Below are 26,718 nucleotides of genomic sequence, written 5' to 3' on the forward strand. Positions count from 1 at the left end.
ACGAAAATGATATTTGACATTGATCTTTTTAATATGTTTTAGCTATGTGTGTGTATTTAATATTTTCTTTACGTTATGCAAAAAAGAAAAAACAGTGGCAATTATAAAATAGCTCTATGTCGTTATATAAACAAACCATACTCGATTTACTTATAATAAGACACTGCGGTGCACTGAAAAGCACAGCATGGTGCGATGTTTTCTTTTATGGTTTCAAAATCTATAGCGATGACAGAAGGACTGACACACGCTCAGCCCGCTTATATTATAGACTAGCTGCATCCCGTGCTCCGCCACGGTAAATCTTTTTTAAATGTACCAACTTTGGAACAGAACAAAGCAAACAAAAACAACACAAACACAAAAAACACAACCACAAACGCAACACAACCACAACACAACCACAACACAACCACAACAAAACTACAACACAACCACAACACAACCAAAAAACAACCACAACACAACCACAACACAACCACAACACAACCACAACACAAACACAAACAAAACACAACCACAACACAACCACAACTACAACACAACCACAACAAAAACACAACCACAACACAGCCACAACACAACACAACCACAACACAACCAAAAATCAAACACAACACAACCACAACACAACCAAAAAACAACCACAATACAACCACAACACAACCACAACACAACCACAACACAACCAAAAAACAACCACAACACAACCAAAAAAAAACACAACCACAACATTAGAATCACCACCAAACAACACGCTTATTTAGGCGTCCGCGCCCAAAGAGAGCCTTTCCAACATTAAAAATTTAAGTCACATAAATAGATCCTACTCCATAACTTACAATAAGACAATGCTATGCAAATGAATGTACGGCAAGCGGTGTTTACTTTTATGGTTCTAAGAAAACACATTGGCAATGTAATTAGAATTACCACCGAAAAACACGCTTTTCCCAGGCGTCCGCGCCCAGAGAGAGTCTTTCCAGCATTCTCTATAGGCCTACTATAATTATAAAATTTCACCATCTGTTAACACCAAAAAACAAAAACAAAAAATAGTGATTTTGAGAAATCATAGACTAATTAGAAAATAATATAAATAATCTTAACATTTTTCTCTTTTAATTATGAACCTTAACATAGACTAATCAATGCGGTAGTAATAAAAAAAAGATTAACTTAAATTATTGTTGAGTTAAATATATTTTCAAATTACCTCCCTTGAAAAAATTACCACAAAAAAAGTGGAATTAATTAGCTTTTTCGACCTACTTTTATGGAAATGTATCAATTTTTTCTAGGAATATAAACTAAAATGATATTTGACATTGATCTTTTTAATATGTTTTAGCAATGTGCAAATATTTAATATTTTCATAACGTTATGCAAAAAAGTAAACACAGTGGCATTTATAAAATAGCTCTATGCCGTTATATAAACGAATCCTACTCTATTTCTTATAATAAGACACTGCGGTGCACTGAAATGCACAGCATGGTGCGATGCTTACTTTTATGGTTCCAAAATCTATAGCGATGACGGAAGGAAGGAAGGACTGACACACTACCTAGCCGCTTATATTATAGATTATCGAAAATACTCAGTTGTTAGGTACACAATACATGTTATTGAAATAGTAAAATTGGTAGTAAGTTTTGTGGGATCTACTAAATTTGTGTGGACGTCCTACATGGGGGGGGGGAGGGTCGTCGAAAGTGGACAGGGGGAGGGGGGTCTAAAACCCGAAATTTCTATTGACGTCATACATGAATGACCCCCAGTGGCGTAGCGAGGTCGGGTGTCACCCGGTGCGGCACTTAATGGTGTCACCCCCCAGAGGCGTAGCGACCCTTCCCGTGGACAAAGTTTCAATTTTTTTTATTTTTCACCCCCCCCCCCTCAAGTTTTCGATTTGCACCCCCCCCCCCCCTCAAACTTTCGATTTGCACACCCCCCCCTCAAGTTTTTCTCTATATATTTTGCTATTTTTTGCCGTGGTGTCACCCCCCCCCCCCCAAAATGGTGTCACCCGGTGCGGTCCGCACCCCCTCCCCTCGCTACGCCTCTGATGACCCCTTATCTTGGCTTTCAGTACACAGTGTCTAGCTTTTGACTTCTTTGCATTTTATTGACGAATACAATAAGACTGGAAGCTTGGTAACAATTATTTAATGACCTCCTTAACTGGCTCATTGCAACATTCCTCGATTATATTATCATTATATCTCACTTTGTCTTATACTATGTAATATTATTTCTTTATTCCATTTTGTTAATGCTATGTTACTGCTATGTAACATGATGAACAATTGGGATGCTTTCTCTAATCGAGGTTTATGAATGAGGGGTGCGTCCATGTGGTACCCATGGAAAGAAGACACAGGGGGGAAACTATCAAAATATAACGCGATCTCCATCGTATAGGAGTAGATATAAAAGTGCGCGCCTCTTTTGTGTGCCGGCCGATTCAGTTTAAAGGCAATTGTTTTATGTGATCTATTTTCCAATACGACGTAAGCCCTTTTCTAATCGCATTCATCAGTGACATCAAATCTATCATCTTCCCCCCCCCCCCCCTCTCCACACACACACCAAGTCGCACGTATAGACACTATCATGCCTGCTAACACTTTAGGCCTACTAGGCTACTAGGCCTATAATTGTTTCAAGCGTCTCAGCTTGTCCAAATGAGGTCATCGTGGCTACATGTTTTTACTTTAAAGGCTTAAAGGTGCACACGATAACGGTCGATATTAATTGTTATGTCCCTTTTTTTAAATTTTTTTTAATATTTAGTTCGCGATATATTTAGTGTATCACTAGTATCAGTGTTTCTTTAATACTTTTTTTCTTGGGGGGGGGGGGGGGTGATTAAATTAAATTTTCCGGGGGGGGGGGGAGCGCGCTTCGGACACAGGTAAAAGCATATATTTTGTATATAAATTCTATTTCGTTCGGGGGGTGGGGGAGAAAAGATGCCTGAAAGAAACACTATTAATTAGATTATGGTTAAAGTAAAGTTCCCCTTCCTAACCTGACGGTCTATGGGACAAGTGAAGTAGAGTTCACCTGTTTCTGTGACCTCGGCATATGAAGAGATAGTGTAGTCAGCACTATGTCCAGCCGCCTTTACTTTCCCTAACATGAGTTAGGTACTCAGATTATGATTACTAACCCTAAAATCCCAGGCAGGTGATGCGGATGGTAAACCATCTATAAGAGAAAACTCTAAAATCAAACAACTGTTGTCTTTACACTCTTTGAATTATTAGATTAATGTTCAAAAATTTTATTTGATCTAAAATCAAGTTTATTATATACCTCCTTGTTTTATGTCTATACAATATTTTAAAAATTTGGAGCAACTTAAAGTTAAATTCCTTAGGTGAGCTAATTTAGGTCTATGAGTTCAAACTTGAGTTTCTTTTGCCACCAACCTGACGTAATAGACCGAAAAATTAAAGTATAGAACATATTATATAGCCTAACAAACCATAATTATACCCCCCCCCCCCCCCCGGATGTTTCAAATGCTCTCTTCACACGGAACAAATGTCTGAAAGAATCCCTGATCTTCACATATAGCCCAACGGTATAAAACATCACACACATAGTTTTAGCCAACTGCCTATAAGTAATTGTCCTCGTCTGAATATTTTCCCGTCGGTTGTGCTTTAATTATTCTATGTTGCATCCAAGGGCGTAGTCAGGGAAGCGCGGGTGGGGCGGAAGCCACGGGCGCCGACACTATGGGGGGGGGGCGCCAAACGGGGTAGGGAAAAAAATAGCTTATTCTGGTCTGAAGTACTAAATTAATAATTATACATAGCCAAAGTTTTAAAAAAAATAGACTACTGCTATGCGTGGCAGACTGATTTAACTGTGACAACAAAATCAAAACGGTTAAGTGACTGTGACTTAAAACAATGGGGTGTGTACCTTTTCGTGAATAACTGTATACAAATAGGCGGGAGCGCAAAACTGACAGTTCGCTTTGGCTGGTCCCTACGTTGTCTGGATATAACACATGACAGAGGTGTGTTTTAAAGCATGTGTTAGGCTACTAATTACAATAAGAACATTATTTTTAAAGGCGACTAGAAGTGACTGTTGTTTATCAGCAACATCATTACCCGTCACCAACCAAATATCTTCAGAGCCCTCTGTCCTGTGCCATCTTCTCAACCTTACCGGTGGAGCCCATCTTTGTTTTTCAGTCTCAACATCCTGTCTCCAGGTGTTTTTGGCCAACCTTTTTTACGCTTTTGACTGTTCTTCGATCACCCACAAATCATGCGATTTTGAATTTGATTATTTTTAGGTTAGGGGCGCAATTGAGACTCTCGGGAGCACCCACACTACACCCACGAAAGATGCCTGAAACACTGCTAGTGGACTGATGTGATCACAATGACGACATGTGTGGTGTGTTTTTCCTAAACATAACTGAAACTAAAGCCGATTAGACCACAGCGAGAAGTCACTTAAAAAGAATTATCTGTTTATTGGCAGATGTTCTATCAAGTAGTCAAGTAGGCTACAATACACTAGCTATCTCTTATCGTAAAAACGACCATTTTACAATATAATTGACGAATTGAAGACCAGCCCCTGAGCGTTTATTGTTCAAACGCTGAAAGAGGACAAATGTACTGTAGGCTGGGTTCTAAAGATGAGACGATTGGTTGAAGTATAAATAAATACTGAAGAAAGGCTGTGTGCTTGTTTACTTCTGTGTCTTTCCTCGTTTGTTGTTAACGTTGCTATAAAAAGCGGTGGGAATAAATCTATATTTAGATCTAGTCTAGTAATATGTTTAGTGTAGTTACTCCGAGCTGGTAAAATGTATTTGTTTACACGAGCGGCGGAAGGATATCCGACCAAAAGCCGTAGAACGATTCATAATAATCATAACTTTTCTAACACACGTGTGCGCAACCTTACAGGAGCGCAGTGTTGAAGACTCGAGTCTACCTGTTGTCCCAGAAATTAATCTTTCACTATCACCTGACTATCAGAAAAAAAAAATTGTTTAGCCTCAAGTACGTGGCCATACATTGACAGGTGTGCATAAATAGTTGCTGAGTTTTTGTATAATTTTATTCAACTGGTGATTAACACTACAGCAGACAACCATATTTATATTAATTTATAATGACTACATCACATCTCAGCCTACAACCTCCATTAAGTTTTTTTTTTTTTAAATATTGTCTAACTTCTAAGCTCGGTCAAAAAAGTATTTAAAATTCTAATCAATTTCTATAAGGCCTAGGCCCAATGGCGTAGCGAGGGGGGGGGGGTGCGGACCGCACCGGGTGACACCAAGGCAAAAAATAGCAAAATATATAGAGAAAAATGATAATTCCGATTTAATTAAGTGATTAATTCGAGTGTTAAATAGTCTTTTAAGAGGTGCAAATAGAAAGTTGGGGGGGGGGGGGGGGTGCAAATCGAAAGTTTGGGAGTGAGGGTACAAATCGAAAATTTGTCCCCGGGAAGATAGCTACGCCTCTGGGGAGTGCCGCACCGGGTAACACCCGATCTCGCTAGGCCACTGCCTAGGCCTACAAGTTATGTAAACTGTTTTCTTTAATACACGAAATAACGGCTAATATTCGATTTTTAACATTACTTTAGTGAAAATGCCCCGCCCGCTCCATAACAACTAATATGGATCATGGATGACCCCCCCCCCCTTATAAAAAATATAATTTGGGTGGTTAGAGTAACTTAGAGGTAAGATAAATTTGAAACCACATCAATGCACGCAAAATGTAACAGCCTGTTTGAAAGCTAAAAATGTTTATTTACCCCCCTCCCGCCTACGTAAATTCCGATAGTTTCTCCACTGTGAAAGTACTCCATTTGAAGCACAAGCCAAAATTCAGTAAAGGGCCAGTAGCAGGCCTGCAGACAGATGTGACACGCTTGTGTTGATGAATGTTTACACAAGCTCACTGCTGCTATATCTGGACTAGAGCAATGCAAACACATCATGCCAGTCCTTTTACTTTTAACAGTTTTACTTCAGATTATATCATTTAAAATCTAATAATTATTAGAACTTTTAATTAATGTTATTCATTGATGTGCTAAATAATGTTAGTACAATAAAGCAAATGCATAGTTCCCACAATAAAAAACTGTCCATTAGTAAAAAAGAGTTCTTGTTTCTGTGATCTAGTTGATCTAGGCCTAACCATCTGAGCTGGGTGGACTTAGGATTTGAACCCAAGACCTTAGGGTTAGCAGTCGTGCTCTACTATCCAACCAAATGGTCCCCAACTGTAGGAGTATAATACACTTTAAAAAAAAAAAGCCAGTACAACAAGTTATTAGTCATTAGATAACCTGTACTGTAACTGTAAGTAACTCAAAAAAGCTCATCATTATAGGAATCCATGAAGTTTCTTTAAAAACAAACAGTATGGTACAAAACAAGAGATTTAAAAAAAAAACCAACAAAGCTATGCAGTTATGCAGCAACATTAACACATTTATTTCTTAACACAGCAAGGTGTGTATAACAATTAACATGAAAAACAACTGCAAAAAAATTAAAACAAATCCCAACAACCATGTTCATTAAAGTACAGTAACAGGAAGGGTTGGTATTACAATGGTGCTCAACATGAATTAAAATGAAACAGATGCATTCTGTTTAATTCAATGACATCTGTAAGTTGATGCAGTGATGAAGATGATAAAATGGACAGTTGGTAAAGTATCCATAGCTGCCCACCTCAAGTGACTGATTTCAAAACAAATAGTCATCAGCCATTGAGAATCAAATCGCTATTCAGTAATCAGTTCCACATAAAAACCTTTTCATCATTTGGTTGAGCTGAAATTATAAAGAACAATTGAAAGATAAAAAAAGTATATAAATAAAATGATTAACAAAACAGTATGTGCTTTACAATAAATCAATCTTTGTTCCTGATATGTTATGCAATTAGGTAAAGTATTTAATTCATATTACTAAAACGATTAAATAAAACTTGATTGTGTTTGCTGTGTATAAATTTTTGAAGATCTGACATATTTTTGGAAGATAGTATTTAATTTTAAAATATTTGTTTTACAACACAGAAAGCATCATGTGATAATGAATTTAAATGCTGCAGAACAAAATATTAACAAAATGGGGGGGGGGGGGGGGGGGGCTAGCTAAAGATAATACATTCTCAGCTTTTTATAACACTGATTTTATTAAATGTAAAATGAAATTTTACATTTAATAAAATCAGTGTCTTAGTCTTAGGTTTTCAGTTTGAGTTTTAAACAAAATATTTAAATAATTCTGTTCAGAAGACAAAATGTACAAAAACCAATTTTGATCCCACTGTCAGCTTACTAGATCTAGGTCAAAGCTATTAATTCAACACCCAACACACCTTTAACTGTTTTAAAAGTGATCAGTGACTCTTAAATTATCTGCCCTTTATTATATTGTGTCTGTGGTAGTGACTGGTTGCAACCACTTTGGTTATCTCCCTTTCTTATTGAATAGGTATAAAAATAAAATCATTTAATTTTTAATGGCTAATTTAATATCTAATTCTAGTTAGATCTAGATCTAGATCTAAATTGAAAATGAGATACTCTTGCATTGTTAATTTAATAATTTGTTATTGATATGAATTTATCTGGAGATAATAAGCTGCATGTTAAAAATAGTAATCACTCGCAGTTCAGTGACTAATACTACTAATTAAATCTAGATCTAGTAATTACTAATTAGCCTAGTAATATTAATTAAACATTAATTCAATAATTTAGATTAGTTAGATCTAGATTCTAGAATCAATAATCTGAATATAAAAAGATCAAATGTTTTTAATGTCTAGAGTATTCTCGAGTCTAGATTTCTCTCTAGAATCTAGATCTGTAGTTCTATAAATTCTACAGATAGATTTCTCTAGATCTAGAACTTTAACTTTTAGTTATAGATCTATTCTAGTTAATATTTCTTTGGCTTTGGTTAGGCCTATTACTATAATATTATAGTAATATTTATACTTTATTATATTATTATATACTAGATCTAGATATTACTATTAATTACTAGATCTAATTAGGGGCCTATTTAATTAATTATATTTATTTTTAAAAAATACTAAAAACAGTCAACTTACTAATAAATATGACCAGGCAGACATTATTTTTCTTTGCTTGCTTTCTTTTCTGCTTGTTTATGTGAGTTGTTTACAAGTTTCTGAACATCTTTTCTCGTGTGACCACTTGGATCTTCATGATGATGTTGCGCTGCTTCTTTTTTGGTCCTCCCCTTTCCACTGTGTGCATGGTTTTCGTATTTGTCTTGGTCAATGTTATATTTATCAAGTTGATCTAAATATTTTTCATCTGACATTTTGGAGCAAGATCCTTAATAACTACTCAAATAAGAAAGTGTAGTTTGCTCTGTAAACTCAGTTCTACTTTATAGATCTGGATTAGATATTGTAACAATGTCCGCTGTCCACGTTTAACGTTCACGAATGCTACGTCTTCTGCGCTGACAAACAGTAGGCCTAGGCCGATTACTAATGTTTTGATATCTTTCTAAAATGATTGGTTGGGCAGAGTTCAAAGGTAATACATTTGCATACAACTTTGTAACACAAAAAAGTAACATAAAAAGTACAACTGCTAATAACTGATTTTCAGCAATTTATTTGAGATGAAAAGTGCATTTTTGATCAAAGTTTATGCGTACAATTATTAATAAGCTTAAACATAAAAATAAAGCTGAATATTGGCTAAAATATTGTAGGCCTGGCTTGTGTTTAGCAAGACATAGGCCTAAACAAAATGATCAAGGTTAAGGTCAGTTAAAACTTCCATAATACAAGCGATGGTCTATTTCTGAGGTTTGCAATGGTTGTTTTTATTTTATTGATTTTCTACTCAAGGCTAATATTTTACTGATACTGTTAGAAAGAATATAGATCAATCATTAATGAATGTAATACGATGACATTGTAATCGCTGTGTTTATCGTAAGAAGTGTAGCGACTCATTATGAATAATGTTCCATCTAACTATAGCAGCCATTTTGAAATGAAATAATTTTTTTAAAATAATGGTTAGAATGACTAGATTCTAGAATCTAGATTTTCTAGAATCTGAGCATGGGTATACTACTGTAGGCCTATATAACCATAGAATAGATCTAGATGTAGAATCTAGATATAAAATATATTTCTGTGGTTTGTAAAAACAGTTGATGCAAATTATAATCTAGTTGGCATATTACGTCATTTACTTCTATAACAGTGCTGATTATCTAATCGAATATTCAAACGTAAAATCACCCGATACAAACTATAAATTAGTATAAATCTATAAAATTCGTAGATCTTGATCTAGATCGAGATTTATATAAGGCAAACTGTAATCTAAAGGGGAAAAAACTACAACTAGATCTAGAATCTAGAGTTAGATCTAAAATGCTAGAGGTCTAGATTCTAGATCTAAAATCTGATCTAGACTCTAGATCTCTATCTTTTGTCCCCTCCCCTACGTCACACATCGTCACAAAAAGCCAGACCCGCCCCTAATAATATGACGTCACACCTCAGCTTACAACCCCCCCCCCCCCTCAAAATAGTTGAATTTTTCTTAAAATACGATATTTTTCCAAAATCTTGTCTGAACTCTGTCGACTTAGTGTATTTTAATCAATTTCTATTACAATATATTAAAACAGTTTTCTAAAACGCGAAATGACGGCTAAAATTCGTTTTCTAACATTGCTTTTTTACAATGCAAAAGTGGGACGTCACAACTTCTGACCCCCCCACCACCACCACTCATCACATCCCGTCACTAAATTACGGAACCACCACCTTCCCCCTACGATTGTGACGTCATTTATGGACGACCCCATATCACGAGATAGACTCTAGTTCTTGATATTTAATTTATATCGGAAAGTAGGCTAGGCCTACCAAACCATCATTGGCGTTACAAAGGGATGATTGCCATGTTGGGGGTAGGAGGGGCGGGTGACACCATCAAATTCCAACTAGACAAAACTGGCTTGATTTAAGACTTCTGAATTTAGTACTCTAACTTTTATTTTAAAAAAAAGTGTTTTATAGTTATATTTTTTGAAATAGGTTATCAATAGTAGTATAGAGGTTACTAACACTTTTAAAAAATTATTACAGGAGATGTAACCTACGTCTTCAGAAATTTAAGTTACCTAACTTGCAAACAAAAAAAATTAGGTGCTAATTTGAAAGGAGGAGCTATAAAATGGAGGGTGAAGAGGAGGAAGAAGCAAATTCTCTACTTTCCCTCTCTCAAACATTTCTCCAGCCTGACAGTTCTTCCTCAATCACTCTCTCCAGTAACCATCTCCACAACTGGCCTGCCTCATCCTCTGGGGCTGTGGGTGATATTGTTGGTCAGTTTTCACCGGTCTCCCCAGCAGAAAACTACTCTAGTCAGGTTCTCAATGCCAATGAAAATTTTGATCGGTTCTACAACTGCAGGCCGTATTCCAGTGGTCAGTCTTCCTCTAAGAACTGCAACTTCAGCAGAAGTATGTCTGCTGGGATTTCAAATGATATGCATGAAAATTTTTCATCATCAACCAATCGAGTTGCAAGCAATGAATACACACATTTAGGAGGAATGAATAACCATGCAAGTTTGTATTGGGATTCAGTGGCAGGTCGGTGTGGGGAATCATATGGAACCAAAGATTCAGATAGCTCATTCAGAGCGGGAGGCAGCAATACCCATGTTCAGCCGCAGAGAGCTGATAAAACATCTTCAAGTGGTTTCAGTTATAATGATAACTACACAACTATTATGACTTTTAGTACAATATCAGAGAATGATGGGAAACTGGTGAGTTATGAATATTAATATACTACCGTTATAGGTTACTCAATTAGTTTCACAAGCATTATATTACTATTATTTTGTTACATTTTACAACTCTTTGTAAGTAATTTTTAATGTAAATTTACAATGAAACATTTTATAGCATTTGTAAATTTTTTGGCACAACTTTTTTGGCACAGCTTTTTTGGCTTATATTTCTTTATCACTTTCCTGTTAAACACATGTGTTTGTCAAATTGCTATTTTTTTTTAAATTATTAAAAAAACCCAAATTTATCTTGATTGTTCTATTAATAATTAACTAGATATAATTTTAAAATCGTCTCTATTAAAATTCCAACTTTTTGTGTGTGGTATATAGGACTTGTTTGATTCAAGAGGCAGGCAACATGAAAGTGAAAAAGAAAAGGTGAACCCTTATGATCAGAACAGTGGCAAAAGTGGAACGAAATCCACACAGCAGACAGATGTGACTTTATCACTCGACCGTAGACAAGCAGACAGTAATAATTTTGATAGTGACTTTGATTTTCCAGCCAATCCTCGCGACTTTACTCTTAGCTCCAGGTTAGATGGGGCGTCGACAAGTCGACTAAATCAGCAGTTAGAGTTTCACCAACCCCAGGTTGGGTTTGATAACCTGTGCCAACCCCACAAACTTGCATCAACACATTTAGTAGAAAGCAGTTCACAGTTTGTCAATGCTTCAATAATGACAGAGGGTAAAAGAATGCCGTCATCATCGTATAATATGGAATACGGCATAGAAAATCATAGTGACAGTGATTATTCTCGGTTAAGCACCTCCCAGAAAAAAACAAATTTTACTCATTCGTTTAATGAGATTCCCCCTGATCTAGAGCCAGTGTTTAATGATACACATTCTGATTTTGGAGGTCATCAGAAAATTCTTCAAGATGCAACTAGAAGTTATGATCAGAGTGATAAGGATGGTAGTAACATACAGATTAAAAGTCAAACCAATCAGAAAGAGCCTTCGGATAATAAATGGAGCAGTCGTCCTAGGGCCCACAGAAGAATAGCCCGCATTCTGGGAAGTGAGGAGTTAAAAAATTCTTTCCAAACCCAAGATCTTTCATCATCAAAAAAATTGTCTTTGCCCTATCCCAAGCCCATACCGGCTCTTGATTCAAACATGCAGAACAAAAACAAATACCACTCTACCATACACAGGGATGTGACTAATAGCTCTAGAAGTTTCCTTACCGTTGAGGAGGAGCTTGATTTAAGGACAACCCAGCATGATGACAGAAATTTCTTCAGGAGGGACGATAGCTTAAACCGACATTCCAGTTCCCAGAGAGACATAGGTTTCATGAGCCAGGCGACGTTTTCATTTGACTCAGCCTTGCCAAAAGAATCCATGTCTAACCTGCTGAACCAACAGTTCCTTACACCTTCACATCTTGACCTTGACTTTCACACATCGCTCTCCTCCATGTCTCAGCCACAGAAAGACACAGACATCAACCAGCAGTTTTCTCTTCAAGTTTCTAAAGACTTTGATATGGATGCTGCTCAGGGCACTGCCAACCAAGACGTTTTGGCATTTGACAACCCAAACTCCACCCACTTGAACCAGTCAGAGTTATCTTTACCTGACAACCTCGGGCTGGGGGCTCACGGACAACAAGATCTAAACCTTGAAGCATACTTTAACACTGCTACTGAACGTGACTTGTCCTTTGGGAGAAAATACTCTAACCAGAATCAAAGAGACGTCAGCTACGCTTCAAATTCTGACAATGATTTTAACATTGAAGATTACATGAACCCACAGAGTCAAAGAGATTTGGGCCCGTCGTACTTTGATAGAACAGAACTGCCACAGGATATGACGATGTATCAGAAACCTTTAACGGAGAAGTCTTTGATTCTTGAAACTGTTCAAGCACCAAAAGACAGAATAAAAAATACAGGTGACAAAGGTGAGATTTCTGAGCTTCAGAAAGAGCTGACAAAATCTACAACAAAAGAGAGCATGAAAGGGATTAGAACACCAAGGGATATCAACAGAGCCATGGAGATATTGCAGGGCCTGCAAGAAGATGAGAAAGAAGAGGAGAGGCGTAAAGAGCAAAAGCAAAGGCAGCAGATGCATCAGAGCGTTACAGTGGCTTCAAGTCCTAAAAAAACATTCCAGAACAAGCACATGGTTGAGAGAATGGGAATTATAGAGCAGCATTTGTTGGCACAGTCCCAGCAGTTTATAGATGAGCAGCCTGTGAGCTTGTTAGACCAGCCACAACTGCTGGCAGATCAACAGCAAGATAGCTTGCAGTTTATTGCCTATCCAACGTTTACAGCCATGCACCCGGATGAGATGGATATGGTCTCCACCCTACAGGGCAAGAGAGAGCCACAGCAAACAATGACACACAATTCTGCCAGTGTACATTATCAGAAAAGGCCAAAATTTTCTTCAAAGGATTCCACAAGTACACAGAACAGTACATATTTAAATCATTCATCAAGCCTCGCCTCCATGTTGGTAGGAAACTCTAATCAAGAGTCCTCCTCTCAGTTTTCCATGCCAATATACTTCCAAGATCAACAGCCAGACTTAGATATTACACCAGCCAAACCACAGAGCCACAGCATTGTGAAGGACTCCGTAAGACCAAAGAAGGATGGATCGTCATCTAATTTTGAAACTAGAGAAGCTGTAAATAAAAGTACTAGCTTGAGCATGCAGGTTTCTGAAGAATTTCGGCCGCCTATCAATACAAAACAAGGTGAAGAGCTGATGAATGCCTCACGTAAAAATCTTTACACTATGATGAAAAGGGAAGAGTTCTGTGATGCTGTTCTCTCTACTCCAAAACAAACAGTCAAGGTAAGTTGTAAAGTATTGTACAGGTTTCATACCATAGAAAATAAACACCACCAGCAAATATTGCACTTAGTTTTTGTTTGAATATAATACATCTGAATTCTATGAAATCAACAACATTTTAATAACATTTCTAGTCAATTTCTTTAACAAAATTTATTGCAAACTTAACTCCAATAACAGTCACTGTTATTAATATAAATATTACCTAAAGATTTATAAAAAGCTATTACTATCAGTAATTTTGATAAGCATGAGTCTTTTCAGATTTGGAGCAAGTCAAAATTATTACATATTTTTTTTTTACTTTGTAAACAAAAATTAAAGGTACACTATACAATTTTCAGGTCCACCAAGCTGTGCTTTGCTCCATGAGTCAGTACCTGGCCACTTTGTTGCTGAAGATGAAACCACAGATAGTGAGTGACTCCGCCACTGCACCCATGTCCCCAACTTCATGCTATTTCACCCACACCACCTCCAACCAAGGCGTCCTGCTTGTCATCAACTGTGATGACATCAAGCCTAGTTCTATGTCAGCGTTTTTGGTGTTTATTTACCTGGGAAAGGCAGAATTCAGTGAGAGCAATATAGAAGACCTGTACATGCTTGCTTGTAGTTTAAAAGTGACCTCCCTCAAAGATATGTGCAAGGAGTTCATGTGGGCTACGCAGATGTCAGAAAATGGCATCAAGATTCCTCAGCTGCTGGTGTTCAGTCACAGGTTTGAGACCAGAGATCAGTCCAGCATGGCAGACCTGGGCAGTGGGAGAGTGGTGGAAGACAAGGCAGTCAACACAGGTCCCCAGTACAAGTTCATGGAGGCGACCACTCAGACGGACAGAACCACAACTGAGGCCGGAGAAGGGGGGCAGGAGGAGTGGGTCATGTTGAAGAAGACGAAACAAAAAACGGTGTCGCCGTCAAAGTCTCGTTTAATGACGAAAGCCTTCACCAATTTAGATAGCCCGGCTAATCTGAAAGCTATAAAAAAAGGCTGGCTCTCTCCGAAACGGCGGTACAAAACTGAAAATCATTCAGATGATAAAATAAATCTTAAAACTGATTTACCATCTAACCATGGTGAGGAAGCAGTGTCTGCTTTTAATTCTAGCATTTATAAGAATACATCATTGTCTCTTTTAAGTGATTTCAATCAAACCAACCAGTCAGCACTGACTTCCTATGTACAAAGTCAGAGCCAAAAAGCAAATGAGGAACTCATTGTTCAAGAATCGGAAAATCCATTCCCGTCTTCGTCATCGGAGTCTTTACAAACTAAAATGAACCGGACGACAGTGGAAATAGCAGAAGCTGCTGCCGCGGCCAAAATGCTGGCACATTCATACGGGACGAGATTTGCCAGGGGGAACACAAAGCACCCGGTGTCTTATGCTGTACTTGCTACAGGCCAAGACAAGAAGAAGCACTCTCACCACAAAGAGAAGACAACTCTGTCTAAAAAGAAAGATTTCATCAAGTCTAACATTCCTGCTGAGTACGATGTGGAGACTTGTATGACCCCACAGACGCTCAATCCACCTGAGCATTTAATAAGCGCTCTGTCCTCTTCAGAGATCAAGTCTAGCACTCCAAGCAACGACAGCACACCAGAAAAACATGACACACGTACATTTGTTAAAAGACCTTTCAAGAAAAGTATTGTGCATAGAACACAGAGCGATGAAGTGTTAAGGAATGCTGCTAGCTGCGACAAAGACCCTTTTCTTGAAGTTAATCTATCTAACAACAAAACTGATCAAAGCTTAAGTAGCATTAATGAATACATCGACACCAGTGTGAGTAATGTAAGTACTTTAATAGACTCACTAGTCAACACCATGGGGGTAGATTTCCAAAAAGTCATCAGTGAATTAGACACAGAACTCAACCAATCGCCTCTACTGACTGTCACCTCAACATCTTCTGTTTCATCAACATCGCTGACATCACCTCTGAAATCACCCCAAACATCACAGTCAACATCAGAGATTTCAACCCCCGTTAGAAATAAATCAACACCTCAGGGGTTCAGGAAAAGACTGATTCACATGATGAACTCTGAGAATAATTCATTTTCACCAACTAAACTCCCATCACAAGAGAGCCCTGGAGTTCATTTAAAATTAGACCAGTCAGTGCATTCTACCTCAGCAGCTAATATTCTGCCCAAGTGTGAAATGAGTCCACTAGTTAAACACACTTCCAACTTTATGGACAATTTACCTGAAGAGTGCAGCACTGGTATAGCTTCAGAAAATGTCATGAAATGTGAACTTGCTCATTCCCATGAATCTGCTATTGTTTCAAACATTGAAGAACCTAACAAGGCCTCAAATACTACGACAGCATCAACAAATATTAGAGAGAAAGGTAACAATTATTTTTATGGTCTCTTCAGTTCCATTTCAGTTTCATCAAACTTAACTATTTTATAGCACTTATATTGAACAAGCTTTTCAAATTTTAAAGTTAAGTCCCCTTTCATCCAACAACAATGAGGAATTAGCAGTATTTCTTACTTTCTGGTGAACATTTTTATATATGCAGTTTTTTGTGTGTGTAGGGTTATCTTCCCCACCAGTTACCTTCTCCTCACTGACAGACCTTGACCTTGGGTTAAGAGATGAAGAGAGTCAACATTTTAATCACAAAATCTTTAAGAGAAAGAAAAAGGCCAAAGTTAAGTAAGTTATGCATGATATTTGGTATGGAATTAAAAAAACAGATAAGAGAGGGCAGTCAAGTTACAGCTGACTGAGCCATTTAATCTCAATATTAATCAACAACAGCATGTAATTTGATATGTTTAAACTAAATTAAGAAGAAATAATTTCAAGGATAAAGTAATTAATTCTAACTTTTTGTATAAAGATTTCTTGAATCAAGAAAAAAAAAATCACCATTTCTTTTTGTAAAAGATAATTTAGATGTATTTGACTCACAAACATTTTTCAGGAAAATACTGTCAACGGAAAATGAAAGTACTTCCATCAAAATGAAGCTAAAAAAATTTCATTCCACTGAGTCAGACGGCACATCCAAAGTCAGGCAAAGAAAAGCAACAGGAAGTGATACAGAAGGCAATGGGAACAAAGTGAAGCAAAAGAAATTCCTGTCTGGTGAAGCTGATGAGATAACCAAGGTGAGACCACCCCCGAAGAAAAGAGCCAAGATGGAACTTGAGCTACTCAAGGCTGCTAACAATGTGAATAAAGATGGTCAAAATGATGAAATCAGCAGCTCATTGGCTTTCACTGAAGATATAGCAGGCAGCAGTGAAAATAGTTGGACAAAGGCTATATCTGATGCAACAAGTAGTAAGGAAGAATTACAACAAGAGTCACCAACAGGCATATCAGACATAAACAAAGATAGTTCGGTAAAAAATCTGGACAAGCAAGTTGATGCAAAGGTAGGTTTAATTTTTAAAAATAAAATAAATATAAAATCCTTTTTAATAACAAACTTTTTGAAGGTACTAAAAATTAGAAACTAAAAATAATTTCTCTTTTGTTATAATAGTAAAAATTAAACCATTGGTTGCTCTAGAAATCTTGTAATACATTTTGTGAATGTTACTTTTTCTATTATTGGCTTCCAGTTTCTAATAGACATTAACATTGCAAAGTGAATATCAGCTCATCCGAATGAATTATCTCTACTAACTAGTTATCCCCCCTTTGTTAATGGATATTGTTATCTTTTAATTAATCTTTAAAATTAATTTGATATTTAGTTGTATTGAAATATATATTCTAGCATTGTCATTGGAAATGAACTTATATGGAATGTTTCATTAGGAATAAATAAAAATAAAGATTTAATAACAGACCCACAAAACAAATGAATGACATAATAAAAACTTATACTAGAAATATAATTCTTTTGTATTTGCTGTATTTGAATTACAAGCCTACTTATTAATCATAGGTCGACTTGATGCTTTTGTGCCAAGTAGTCTCTCCTGTTGAACTTTGATCTAAACTTCTTTTAATTTGTACTGATCCCAGCAACCAAAAAAACCAAAACCTAAAAAGGATAAGGATAAACGTGTCACAAAAGGCCAATCAAAACCTGTGAAAAGGATAAAAAAAGCAGATAAAGAATCATCAGACATCAGTGCAGAAGATGAAAGGATCATCCGTCTGCTGGAGGAGACGAAGAAAACCAGCAAACTGAAGTCACAATACAGCTGTAAGCTGTGCCAGACCAAGATAAGAAGTGCTAGGCGAGCTGTGAAACACATGCACCGGCATGGCCTTTCTGGTGAGAAGATTCTAGAAAACCTCAGCACTGGTGAGAGAGTGGAAGGATATGAGGTGAGATTTGTACATTTTTTCCTTCTTTCATTAATGATAAAATAAGAAATATGATTTTTGTGGTGAGAAGATTCTAGAAAACCTCAGCACTGGGGAGAGAGTGGAAGGATATGAGGTGAGATTTGTACATTTTTTCCTTCTTTCATTAATGATAAAATAAGAAATATGATTTTTGTGGTGAGAAGATTCTAGAAAACCTCAGCACTGGGGAGAGAGTGGAAGGATATGAGGTGAGATTTGTACATTTTTTCCTTCTTTCATTAATGATAAAATAAGAAATATGATTTTTGTGGTGAGAAGATTCTAGAAAACCTCAGCACTGGGGAGAGAGTGGAAGGATATGAGGTGAGATTTGTACATTTTTTCCTTCTTTCAATAATGATTAAAAAATAAATCATACGGTTTTTGTGGTGAGAATATGCTAGAAAACCTCAGCACTGGGGAGAGAGTGGAAGGATATGAGGTGAGATTTGTACATGTTTTCCTTCTTTCAATAATGATTAAAAAAGAAATCATATGGTTTTTCTGGTGAGAATATGATAGAAAACCTTAATACTGGGGGAAAAGTGAAAGGATATGAAGTGAGATTCTAAAAAATATATTTTGTTTCTAGCAAAAAGTTGTTTTAATTAATAATTTCACATACCTGTATTTAAAAAAAAATATTATTAAATTAAAAAATCTATTTTGGTTATGTATTTTGTTCACTTATTATATTAAACATCCTTAAGTTAAAATAACTTATTCTTAGAATTATATGTTAGAAACTCTAATTTTCATTAACTGCTTATATTTATATCAATTTTATATAAATTCATTTCATAAAACAAAAAGCAAAATTACTAGATTTTTCTATTTTTAGTATAGAGTAATGAAATTTAAACAATATTTTAATCAGGCCTGCAGTGAATGTGTTACAAAACCAAAGATGACAGCTACCACTACATGCACTAATTTGTAGTGTCTTTGTCTCTTTAGGCCTGAAGTGAATGTGGCTACAAAACCAAAGATGATAGCTACTATTACATGCACTAATTTGTAGTGTCTTTGTCCCTTCAGGCCTGCAGTGAATGTGGCTACAAAACCAAAGATGACAGCTACCATTACATGCACTACCACAAGTACTTCAAGCATGGCATTCCCCTCCCCCTGGGCTGGAGCACAGATAAGTGTGAGCTGTGTGGCAAAGAATGCTTTTCAAAGTTCCAGCTTAAAGATCATATGCAGACTCACAGTGATAGCAGTGCCTTTGTCTGTTGGCACTGTGGACAGGTGGGTTTGATTCGAATATTATACATGCAGGAATATCTTCCTAAATGGTACTGTTAATAGCATGGGCCGGAGTGGTCTAGCGGTAGAGTGCTGGACTGCTAACCCGTAAGTCTCGAGTTCGAATCCGGGTTCAAGTCAGTGGACCGTCCCTGAGTCCACCCAATTCTGATGGGTACCTAACTCACGTTAGGGAAAGTAAAGGCGGCTTGGCATAGTGCTGACCACACTATCTCTTCATATGCCGAGGTCACAGAAACAAGTGAACTCTACTTCACTTGCCCCATAGACCGTCAGGTTTGAAAGGGAAACTTTACTTTTACTGTTAATAGCAGGAAACTTAGCATCGTATTAGGTCTTTAGGGTATATGGAGTCAGTGGTGTCACTAGATCAGGTATCACATTGTGAAGTAACTCAGGCTGTCACTCTACAAATGACTTGCAATATCACTTTGGTGTCACCACCTCCCTGTCTTATTTTTAAAAAAAAATTACTGGATGGTATCTCCTAGTACTTGGAGCATGCCTTCTCTGTGATAGCAATTGAAAGGAATGTTAATCAGTTCATACCACTCTAGGGATAGGCTACTTAAGAGGCTTACTGAACAAATTAGAATCCAGCTTTTTTATATATTCATAAAAATTATACTTTTTCAACTTTTTTTCTGTAAAATATTCATTATTGATGCCATGCTATTCATTTACACATTTTTTAGGAAAATATATTTTAAAATTTTTTTTTGTAAAATATTCATTATTGATGACATTAACACATTTTTAAGGAAACTTTGTTTTAAAATTTCAGAGTTTTAAAGCAAGAAACAGCCTGAACAGCCATGTTTTTCACAAGCATTCGGATATTAGAAAACACCTGTGTAAAGCATGCGGCAAGTCTTTCAAAACCTGGACTCACCTGAAAGTTCATGTGAGATCTCATACAGGTAAACTCACCTCTGGCCTAACATATTTTTGTGTTTTTTTTTTACAAAATATGTTTGGCTGTTATAGGTTTATGGTTTCTAACCATTATTTGTATTGTTTCATATGTTAGGCAATACAAATATTCTGATCATTAAATGTATTGTTTAGTTTTCTAGGTTGTACCAAGTTTCTCATCATTGAATTTATTGTTTCATATCCTGTTCTGCTGCTGATAGTACATCTTAGCTCAGATGTTATTATTAGATACTAGAGAATAATGTGGCTATGTACTCATGATCTTTAGGTGAGCGACCGTACGTATGTGTAGAGTGCGATCATCGTAGTACAACAGGAGGGAACATGGCACTCCACCTGAGCACACATGGATATGCTAAGGATAAGATTCAAGAGATAATGGCTAAGGTAAGCAGTTTATACATCACATGATCAAATGTGCTCTTTCATTGTTTGATGGAGAGTAGGGAAGATGATAGTTGAGTGTATCTATATCTGTGGTAGTGGCATGTGAAGGAAGAGCGTAGTTGAGTGTATCTATATCTGTGGTAGTGGCACGTGAAGGAACAGAGTAGTTGAGTGTGTCTATATCTGTGGAAGTGGCACTTGAAGAAACAGCATAGTTGAGTGTATCTATATCTGTGGCAGTGGCATGTTAAGGAACAGCGTAGTTGAGTGATATAGCACATGGTAACTAACTCAAGTCCTGAGTTTGGTCATGAGCTTGAGTCTATAGCATGTCCCAAAGTCCATCCAGTTGTCATGGGTACATGATTCAATTCAAAGTAAACTCGACTGGGCATACTGGCAACTACAGAATCCCTTATCTTTATGAAGTTAAGGGAACAGATACAATCTACTTCTACTCCCTACTTTACTACCTATTATGGCATATAAAGTGAGTGTGTTACCTTACTTTGAATCAGTTAACTGTATGATCTTGTGTCAAATAACTAATTATCAACAGAATTTAAAGTCGATTGGGATATGTGAACATGAGCTATATCTTTGACCACATGATTTCAGTTGCAATAAAAAAAACTATTGTAATGAAGGTTTTAAACTCTTTGGTGTCACTGTAAAAACAATTTAATAAAAAGTCTAGTGACAATTTAAGCGCAATTTCCTTATGTTATCCATAACAATTTTTAATTTTTTGTGACCGAACGAAAGGATATTTTTTTGTGCTAAAAAAAAAAGACAACTATATTAACCTATATCAACGGAAATAGTTTTATTTTAACGAGTAGGCCTACACGATGCTCAGTTTTAAAAAAAATGTAGTAAAGATCATCCTAGGCCTACACGATGCTCAGTTTAAAAAAGTAGTATATATTTTTTTTTTGACCGAACGAAAGGATATTTTTGAAAACTTTCTTCGGCAATATTGTTCTAAATTATGGCAGGAATCGATTGGTAAATGTTTCAAGTCGCTAAGTGGTCTAGTTGCAGAGAGATGGGCCAAAAACTGCATTTTTTCGAGGTTTTTTGGCTTTTCCGGGAAATCCAGGAAGGAATTCCGGGAATTTTTTTGGCCCACAATCATCCTCGGAACTTGCTTAACATATTTGCTTTTGGAACTAGTCCTCAATATTGCTTCGTTGAGAGGAGAGTTGAGGAGGAGATACGTCTTAAAGCTGCGCTAAAAATGTTTATGTTTTTTTTGCCTCAGATCTGCCAAAATGTTACTGAAACAAGCCCTGAGGCCCTGGATAAGATTATGATTGAAATAGCTGAGAAGGTAATTTAACCCTTTGTTTACAGATGGTACTCTAAGCAACTATTTAATGTTACCTTACAGTGGCAAGAGGTATGTGTTTACTTTCTCAAAGCAAAAAAAAAATCGAGAGTTTTTAAAAAGTTGTCCCAATGAAACATGATATCAGAGGATTTATTTATACAAAAACAAATCTCTTGAAGTATTACGGTATGTAAAATGTGATTTGTTCTTAAATTTAAAGTTATTTAACTCTGTCAACAAATTATGTAAATTTGGTTATTTTCCTTGGTTTTAAAGACTAGAACTGTCATAAAAGTAATCTTAATTAGGTTATCCTACTTGATTTTAAAGACTAAAACTGTCATATAGAAAATCTAAAGTGGGTTACTCTCCTTGATTTTAAATACTACAACTATGTAACTGTCATATAGCAAATGTAAATTAAGTTCTTCTTTTTGCATTTATAACTATCCATCAGATTTAAAATATGATTAGATATATTCTGCATGAATTTCAACACTTGTAACCCTATTAGATAGGAAACATAAAGTCAGTTCAGTTACCCTCCCAAAATTTAGAGACATCGATTAAACAAAGATGACACCTGTCTAGATGTAACTATAAAAGCAGGGTTTGACCAGCATATTAGATCAGTCTGAATCAGTCTGATCTGAAGTAGATTTCAACTAGATCTTTGGAATATGAATGACTCTTTGAGAATAATGACGGTATAAAATTCTGAAGAAAATGAAATGGGGAAAAGTTTTGTGAACTTAAGTTATGATCAATTTATCATCATAAAAATAAATAAATTGAATTTTCTTATCTACTGCAATTAGCTAATAATCAAAAGCAACAAGAAAACATTTTTTTAATTATTATGTTATCACTATATTTTTTAATTGAAATAATTGACATGCTTTTTTAGGTTCAAGAAAAGAAACATAACATTGAAGAGAAAAAGCCTGTGAAGAGAAAGAAGGTTAAACAAGTGAAGGAAGAAATACAAATAAAAGAAGAAGGCAGGGTCCATGAAGACGGTCTGGTGCATGATGAGAGTGGGAAGAAGAAAAGGTCCAGAGTGCCCAAAGTGAAGACGAGGAAAGAAAATACCACCTACGTTGGTCCTGAGATTAAACGGTTGTTTAAGGAACCTTTGCACAAGTGGAAGCTTCCCAAGTTGACCATACCCCAGTTGACACAGCCAGCTAATGTTGGGGGGATGAGTGGCAGTTTTGTGTTGAGGGAGGAGAACGGGAGTTTACAGGTGAGTGGTTAGATGGTGGGGGAAGATTGTGGGTGAGTGGTTAGATGGTAGGTTTACAGATGAATGGTTAGGTTATTGGGTACAGTTTCAAGTGCCTGGTCAGGTGATAAGTTTACAGGTGAATGGTTGGAATATTGGATAAAGTTACAGATGATAGGGGATGGTTGTAATATAGTGGTCAGATTATGGAGAAAGTTTCAGGTGAGGATGGAATGTAAACTACTTGTTTCATGTTAAAAGGGAATGGATATATCCATGGAGTGAGCAACTAAAGCTTGAAAAATGTTTTCAAATCATCCAATCCGTCATTATCCACTTTTTAATTTCAATTTTTTTTTGTCTCCAGCTTACTCAGGCAAACTCAGAGGGAGACTCCAGCAGGTTTCTAGACATCAACACCCTCAACCTGATCCTTCAGCACCAAGGCCAAGGCCAGGATCAGACCTCCGCCTTCCTCATCCCCTTGTCCCAATGTGACCAGGCGTCGCAGCAAAAACAGCCAATCACCAGCATGTCCTCGTCTGTCATCACGTACACCGTAGTCCCAGCCATCATGCTGTCCAATCAGACTGGGGCGCAGGCGTCGGTGGACCACGCCAGCGCGCTGCCTGTGCTGTCGTCGGCCAGCATGGTCAACTCAGGGCTGACCACAATCCAGGCTGTGTCCCACCCCATCCAGCTGATGCAACAAGATCCAGGCTTCACCACTGAGGTCCATCTCAGCATCCCAAAGAATGAGCTGAATTCTGCGACTGAACAAGGTGCCGACAGTTTTATAAGTAAGTTGTGTTTACACATTTTATTACAATTTTATGTTTGTCTTCAAGTGAGGGATATAAGGCTTGATTCAGTTGTATTAAAATACTCAGATGTAATATCTGATAGGATTGGCATGGTTGTCTAGTAGAGGTTAGGTAGCTGTTGTTGGGGGTTGTAAAAGTAATGTTCCCTTTCAAACATGACAGTTTATGGGGCAAGTGAAGTATGAAGAGATAGTGTGGTCAGCACTATGCCCAGCCACCTTTACTCTCCCTAACGTGAGTTAGGTACCCATCAGAGTTGGGTGGACTCAGGGACGGTCTACTGACTTGAACCCGGATTCGAACTTGAGACTTACGGGTTAGCAGTCCAGCTCTCTACTGCTAGGCCACTCCGTCCCAGTCTTCCTTTATTACAGTGTTATAGAAGCTATAATAAAACCAACCTATAAAACAACATTTAAAAAATATTGTAAAGAATGAGACAGGTTATTGTTAACATTATCAGGAAACTGTTAAGACTTCTTTTTTTTAGCAAATAAGGTTAATTCTCTGCTTACTGCAGTAATGGCACTCTCTGAAACCTTAAAAATGACAGGTTACTCATTACTGAGATTATTTGTATGTAGTTGAGTATGTAACATATGTATGAGGATTTTCTGTAATAAATATTAAAAAGTACTAAATGATACTTATTAACAGGTGTCAGCCAGCAAAGGGAAGAAACTGATGGCTACCAAACAGCCATGAGCTCAGCAGACGCCAATGCTGGCTCCAGCATGATGATGGTGCTGCCCAGTATGACCTCCCAGCAATCTCTTCATGGCCAGGCACAGAACATTTTTAACTATGCTGACCTAATGACCTCAAGTCACCCTTTGCTACTTCAGTCAGGTAGTGCCATCCAACTCCATATTTTTCTTTTATAATGAACATCTTTTACTTAAGACTAATAGGTCTATAAAAAAAAAAATTAAAGCTCCCTTTTTAGACCTAAAGACCCATATGGCTAAATGAAGTAGAGTTCATATGTTTCTTGACTTCTGCATATGAAGGGATAGTGTGGTCAGTAGTATGTTGAGCCGCATTTAGACTACATAATTCTTTTGGTCACTTTTATTTATTTTTTTAATCTTTTGGTCACTTTTTTTTTTACAACTTCAGCATTAAGTTAAAATAATTAAGAAACATTAAGTTGAAATAATTTTGAAACATTAAGTTGAAATAATTTTGAAACATTAAGTTGAAATAATTTTGAAACATTAAGTTGAAATAACTATGAAGCATTAAGTTGAAATAATTTGAAGATCACATTTTTACTATTAAAAAAATAGTATATTGATCAGGTCTTAGTTAACAGTAATCTGCTTTGATTTTTTGTTTATAATCCGTGCAGCTCAGGATTAAAGAACCTAAATTTGATTGAAAAGTTTTTTATTTGTTCATTTTCAACTAACAAATTATTTTTTTTTCTGCTGTGTTTGAAAACTTGTATATTTTTATTTTGTATTCTTTTTCATGTGCTTCCTTAAATTTTTTTTTTTTTAATGAAATGAAAAATTGTGCATATTTTTCTGAATGAACACACTTTTTATTCCTCATCTTCTCTTAGGAAATTATGTTAATTTCAATGGATCTGAAGAAATTATCAATGTCCCACAGCAATGCTACACTCTGATTGCCCCCAAGCTGAATAACTCTATAGTTGAGATCTCTGAGTTACCTGGAGTTGTTACCCTTGAAGAACATTCCACACAGCAATGTGTTCCTGAGCAGTTTGTTGCAAGTGTGAAAGAGCAGTTAACTGTAGACCCTAAAGATGTGTCTACTAATGAAAATGATAAATCTTTGAAACATGTTTTAGCCATTGATTGCTGTGATAATGTGGATGCAAAATATGAAAATGTCAACCACAAAAGGAGTGAAACAAATTTGTGATAAAAGAAACGCAATTGATATTAATTTCTGAAATATTTTTTATGCAAGCCTCTTTTATGGTATTTTTATTGTTGCCATAACATTTTAAAACAAATATGCATATATTTTATAAATATTACATTCTTTCAACTCTTAATGAATACCTATTATTTTTGTATTGTATAATGTTGATTAAAACTAATTAGTTACTAATGAATATGAATGTATGCATATAGAAATGTAAATTTGTATAAATAATTATGAAACCATAAGGTTAACTTATTTTTTTGATTAAATTAATTATTGATGTTGTGAAGACAAAATGCTAAAATAAGAGTTGGCATGAATGTCTGCCACACTGCTCAAAGCTTAAAAATAGCAATACGTGATTGTAAAGTATGTTACATATTCAATGTAGAATTACAAATGGCAACTAATGAGTAATTTAATCTCAATCTGAACTCAGGGTTTTGTGATTAAAAGTATTTTGTATGTATTGATAGAGAGGTCACAGTGATCTTCTTCCATTCAACCAACCAATCAATCATCCCTTAACACTAAGGGTCACTGGGACACCACCTTTGATTTTTTTCAAAACTTTGCCATCTAAGAGGCGTAGCGAGGGGGGGGGGGCAGGGGGGGGGGAACATATGTCCCTGGGCGCAGACCTTAGGGGGCGCCAAAATGGGTTGGAGAAACATATCGAAAGTTCGAGGGGGGGGGGGGGGTGAAAATAGAAAGTTTGTCCCTGGGCGCTGGGAAGGGTCGCTACACCTCTGTGCCATCTGCCTCAAGGTGCAGGTACTACCCCT

The 26,718-nt window shown here is 36.5% G+C and overlaps 1 protein-coding gene and 1 long non-coding RNA gene across 2 annotated transcripts; one reads left to right on the plus strand and one right to left on the minus strand.

The window, feature by feature from the left end:
* Nucleotides 1-6,474: 6,474 nt before the first annotated feature.
* LOC131954744 (uncharacterized) lies at nt 6,475-9,081 on the minus strand. Its single transcript, XR_009388793.1, has 2 exons — nt 8,143-9,081; nt 6,475-6,848 (listed from the first exon to the last, which is right to left on the minus strand). It is a non-coding gene; the product is annotated as an uncharacterized LOC131954744 (long non-coding RNA).
* Nucleotides 9,082-10,187: 1,106 nt separating this feature from the next.
* On the plus strand, nt 10,188-26,523 carry LOC131954745 (uncharacterized). The gene is made up of 14 exons (XM_059318490.1): nt 10,188-10,867; nt 11,225-13,720; nt 14,065-16,090; nt 16,284-16,404; nt 16,676-17,132; nt 17,731-18,039; nt 19,099-19,311; nt 20,114-20,249; nt 20,534-20,652; nt 21,917-21,985; nt 22,893-23,231; nt 23,578-24,010; nt 24,692-24,883; nt 25,602-26,523. The coding sequence occupies exons 1-14, from the start codon at nt 10,268-10,270 to the stop codon at nt 25,925-25,927; spliced, it is 7,836 nt and encodes a 2,611-aa protein (XP_059174473.1). The 5' UTR covers nt 10,188-10,267; the 3' UTR covers nt 25,928-26,523.
* Nucleotides 26,524-26,718: the final 195 nt, after the last annotated feature.

Source organism: Physella acuta, unplaced genomic scaffold (genome assembly GCF_028476545.2).
Source record: "Physella acuta isolate Inbredline_101_S28 unplaced genomic scaffold, ASM2847654v3 ptg001025l, whole genome shotgun sequence".
Taxonomy (NCBI): domain Eukaryota; kingdom Metazoa; phylum Mollusca; class Gastropoda; family Physidae; genus Physella; species Physella acuta.

Bases quoted from the DNA above. Each gene is read 5' to 3' on its own strand.
- LOC131954745 (XM_059318490.1), top strand. From the start codon at position 10,268: ATGGAGGGTGAAGAGGAGGAAGAAGCAAATTCTCTACTTTCCCTCTCT. The intron at 19,312-20,113 runs GTGGGTTTGATT...TTAAAATTTCAG, and splicing joins TCTGTTGGCACTGTGGACAG to AGTTTTAAAGCAAGAAACAG. The intron at 21,986-22,892 runs GTAATTTAACCC...ATGCTTTTTTAG, and splicing joins TGATTGAAATAGCTGAGAAG to GTTCAAGAAAAGAAACATAA.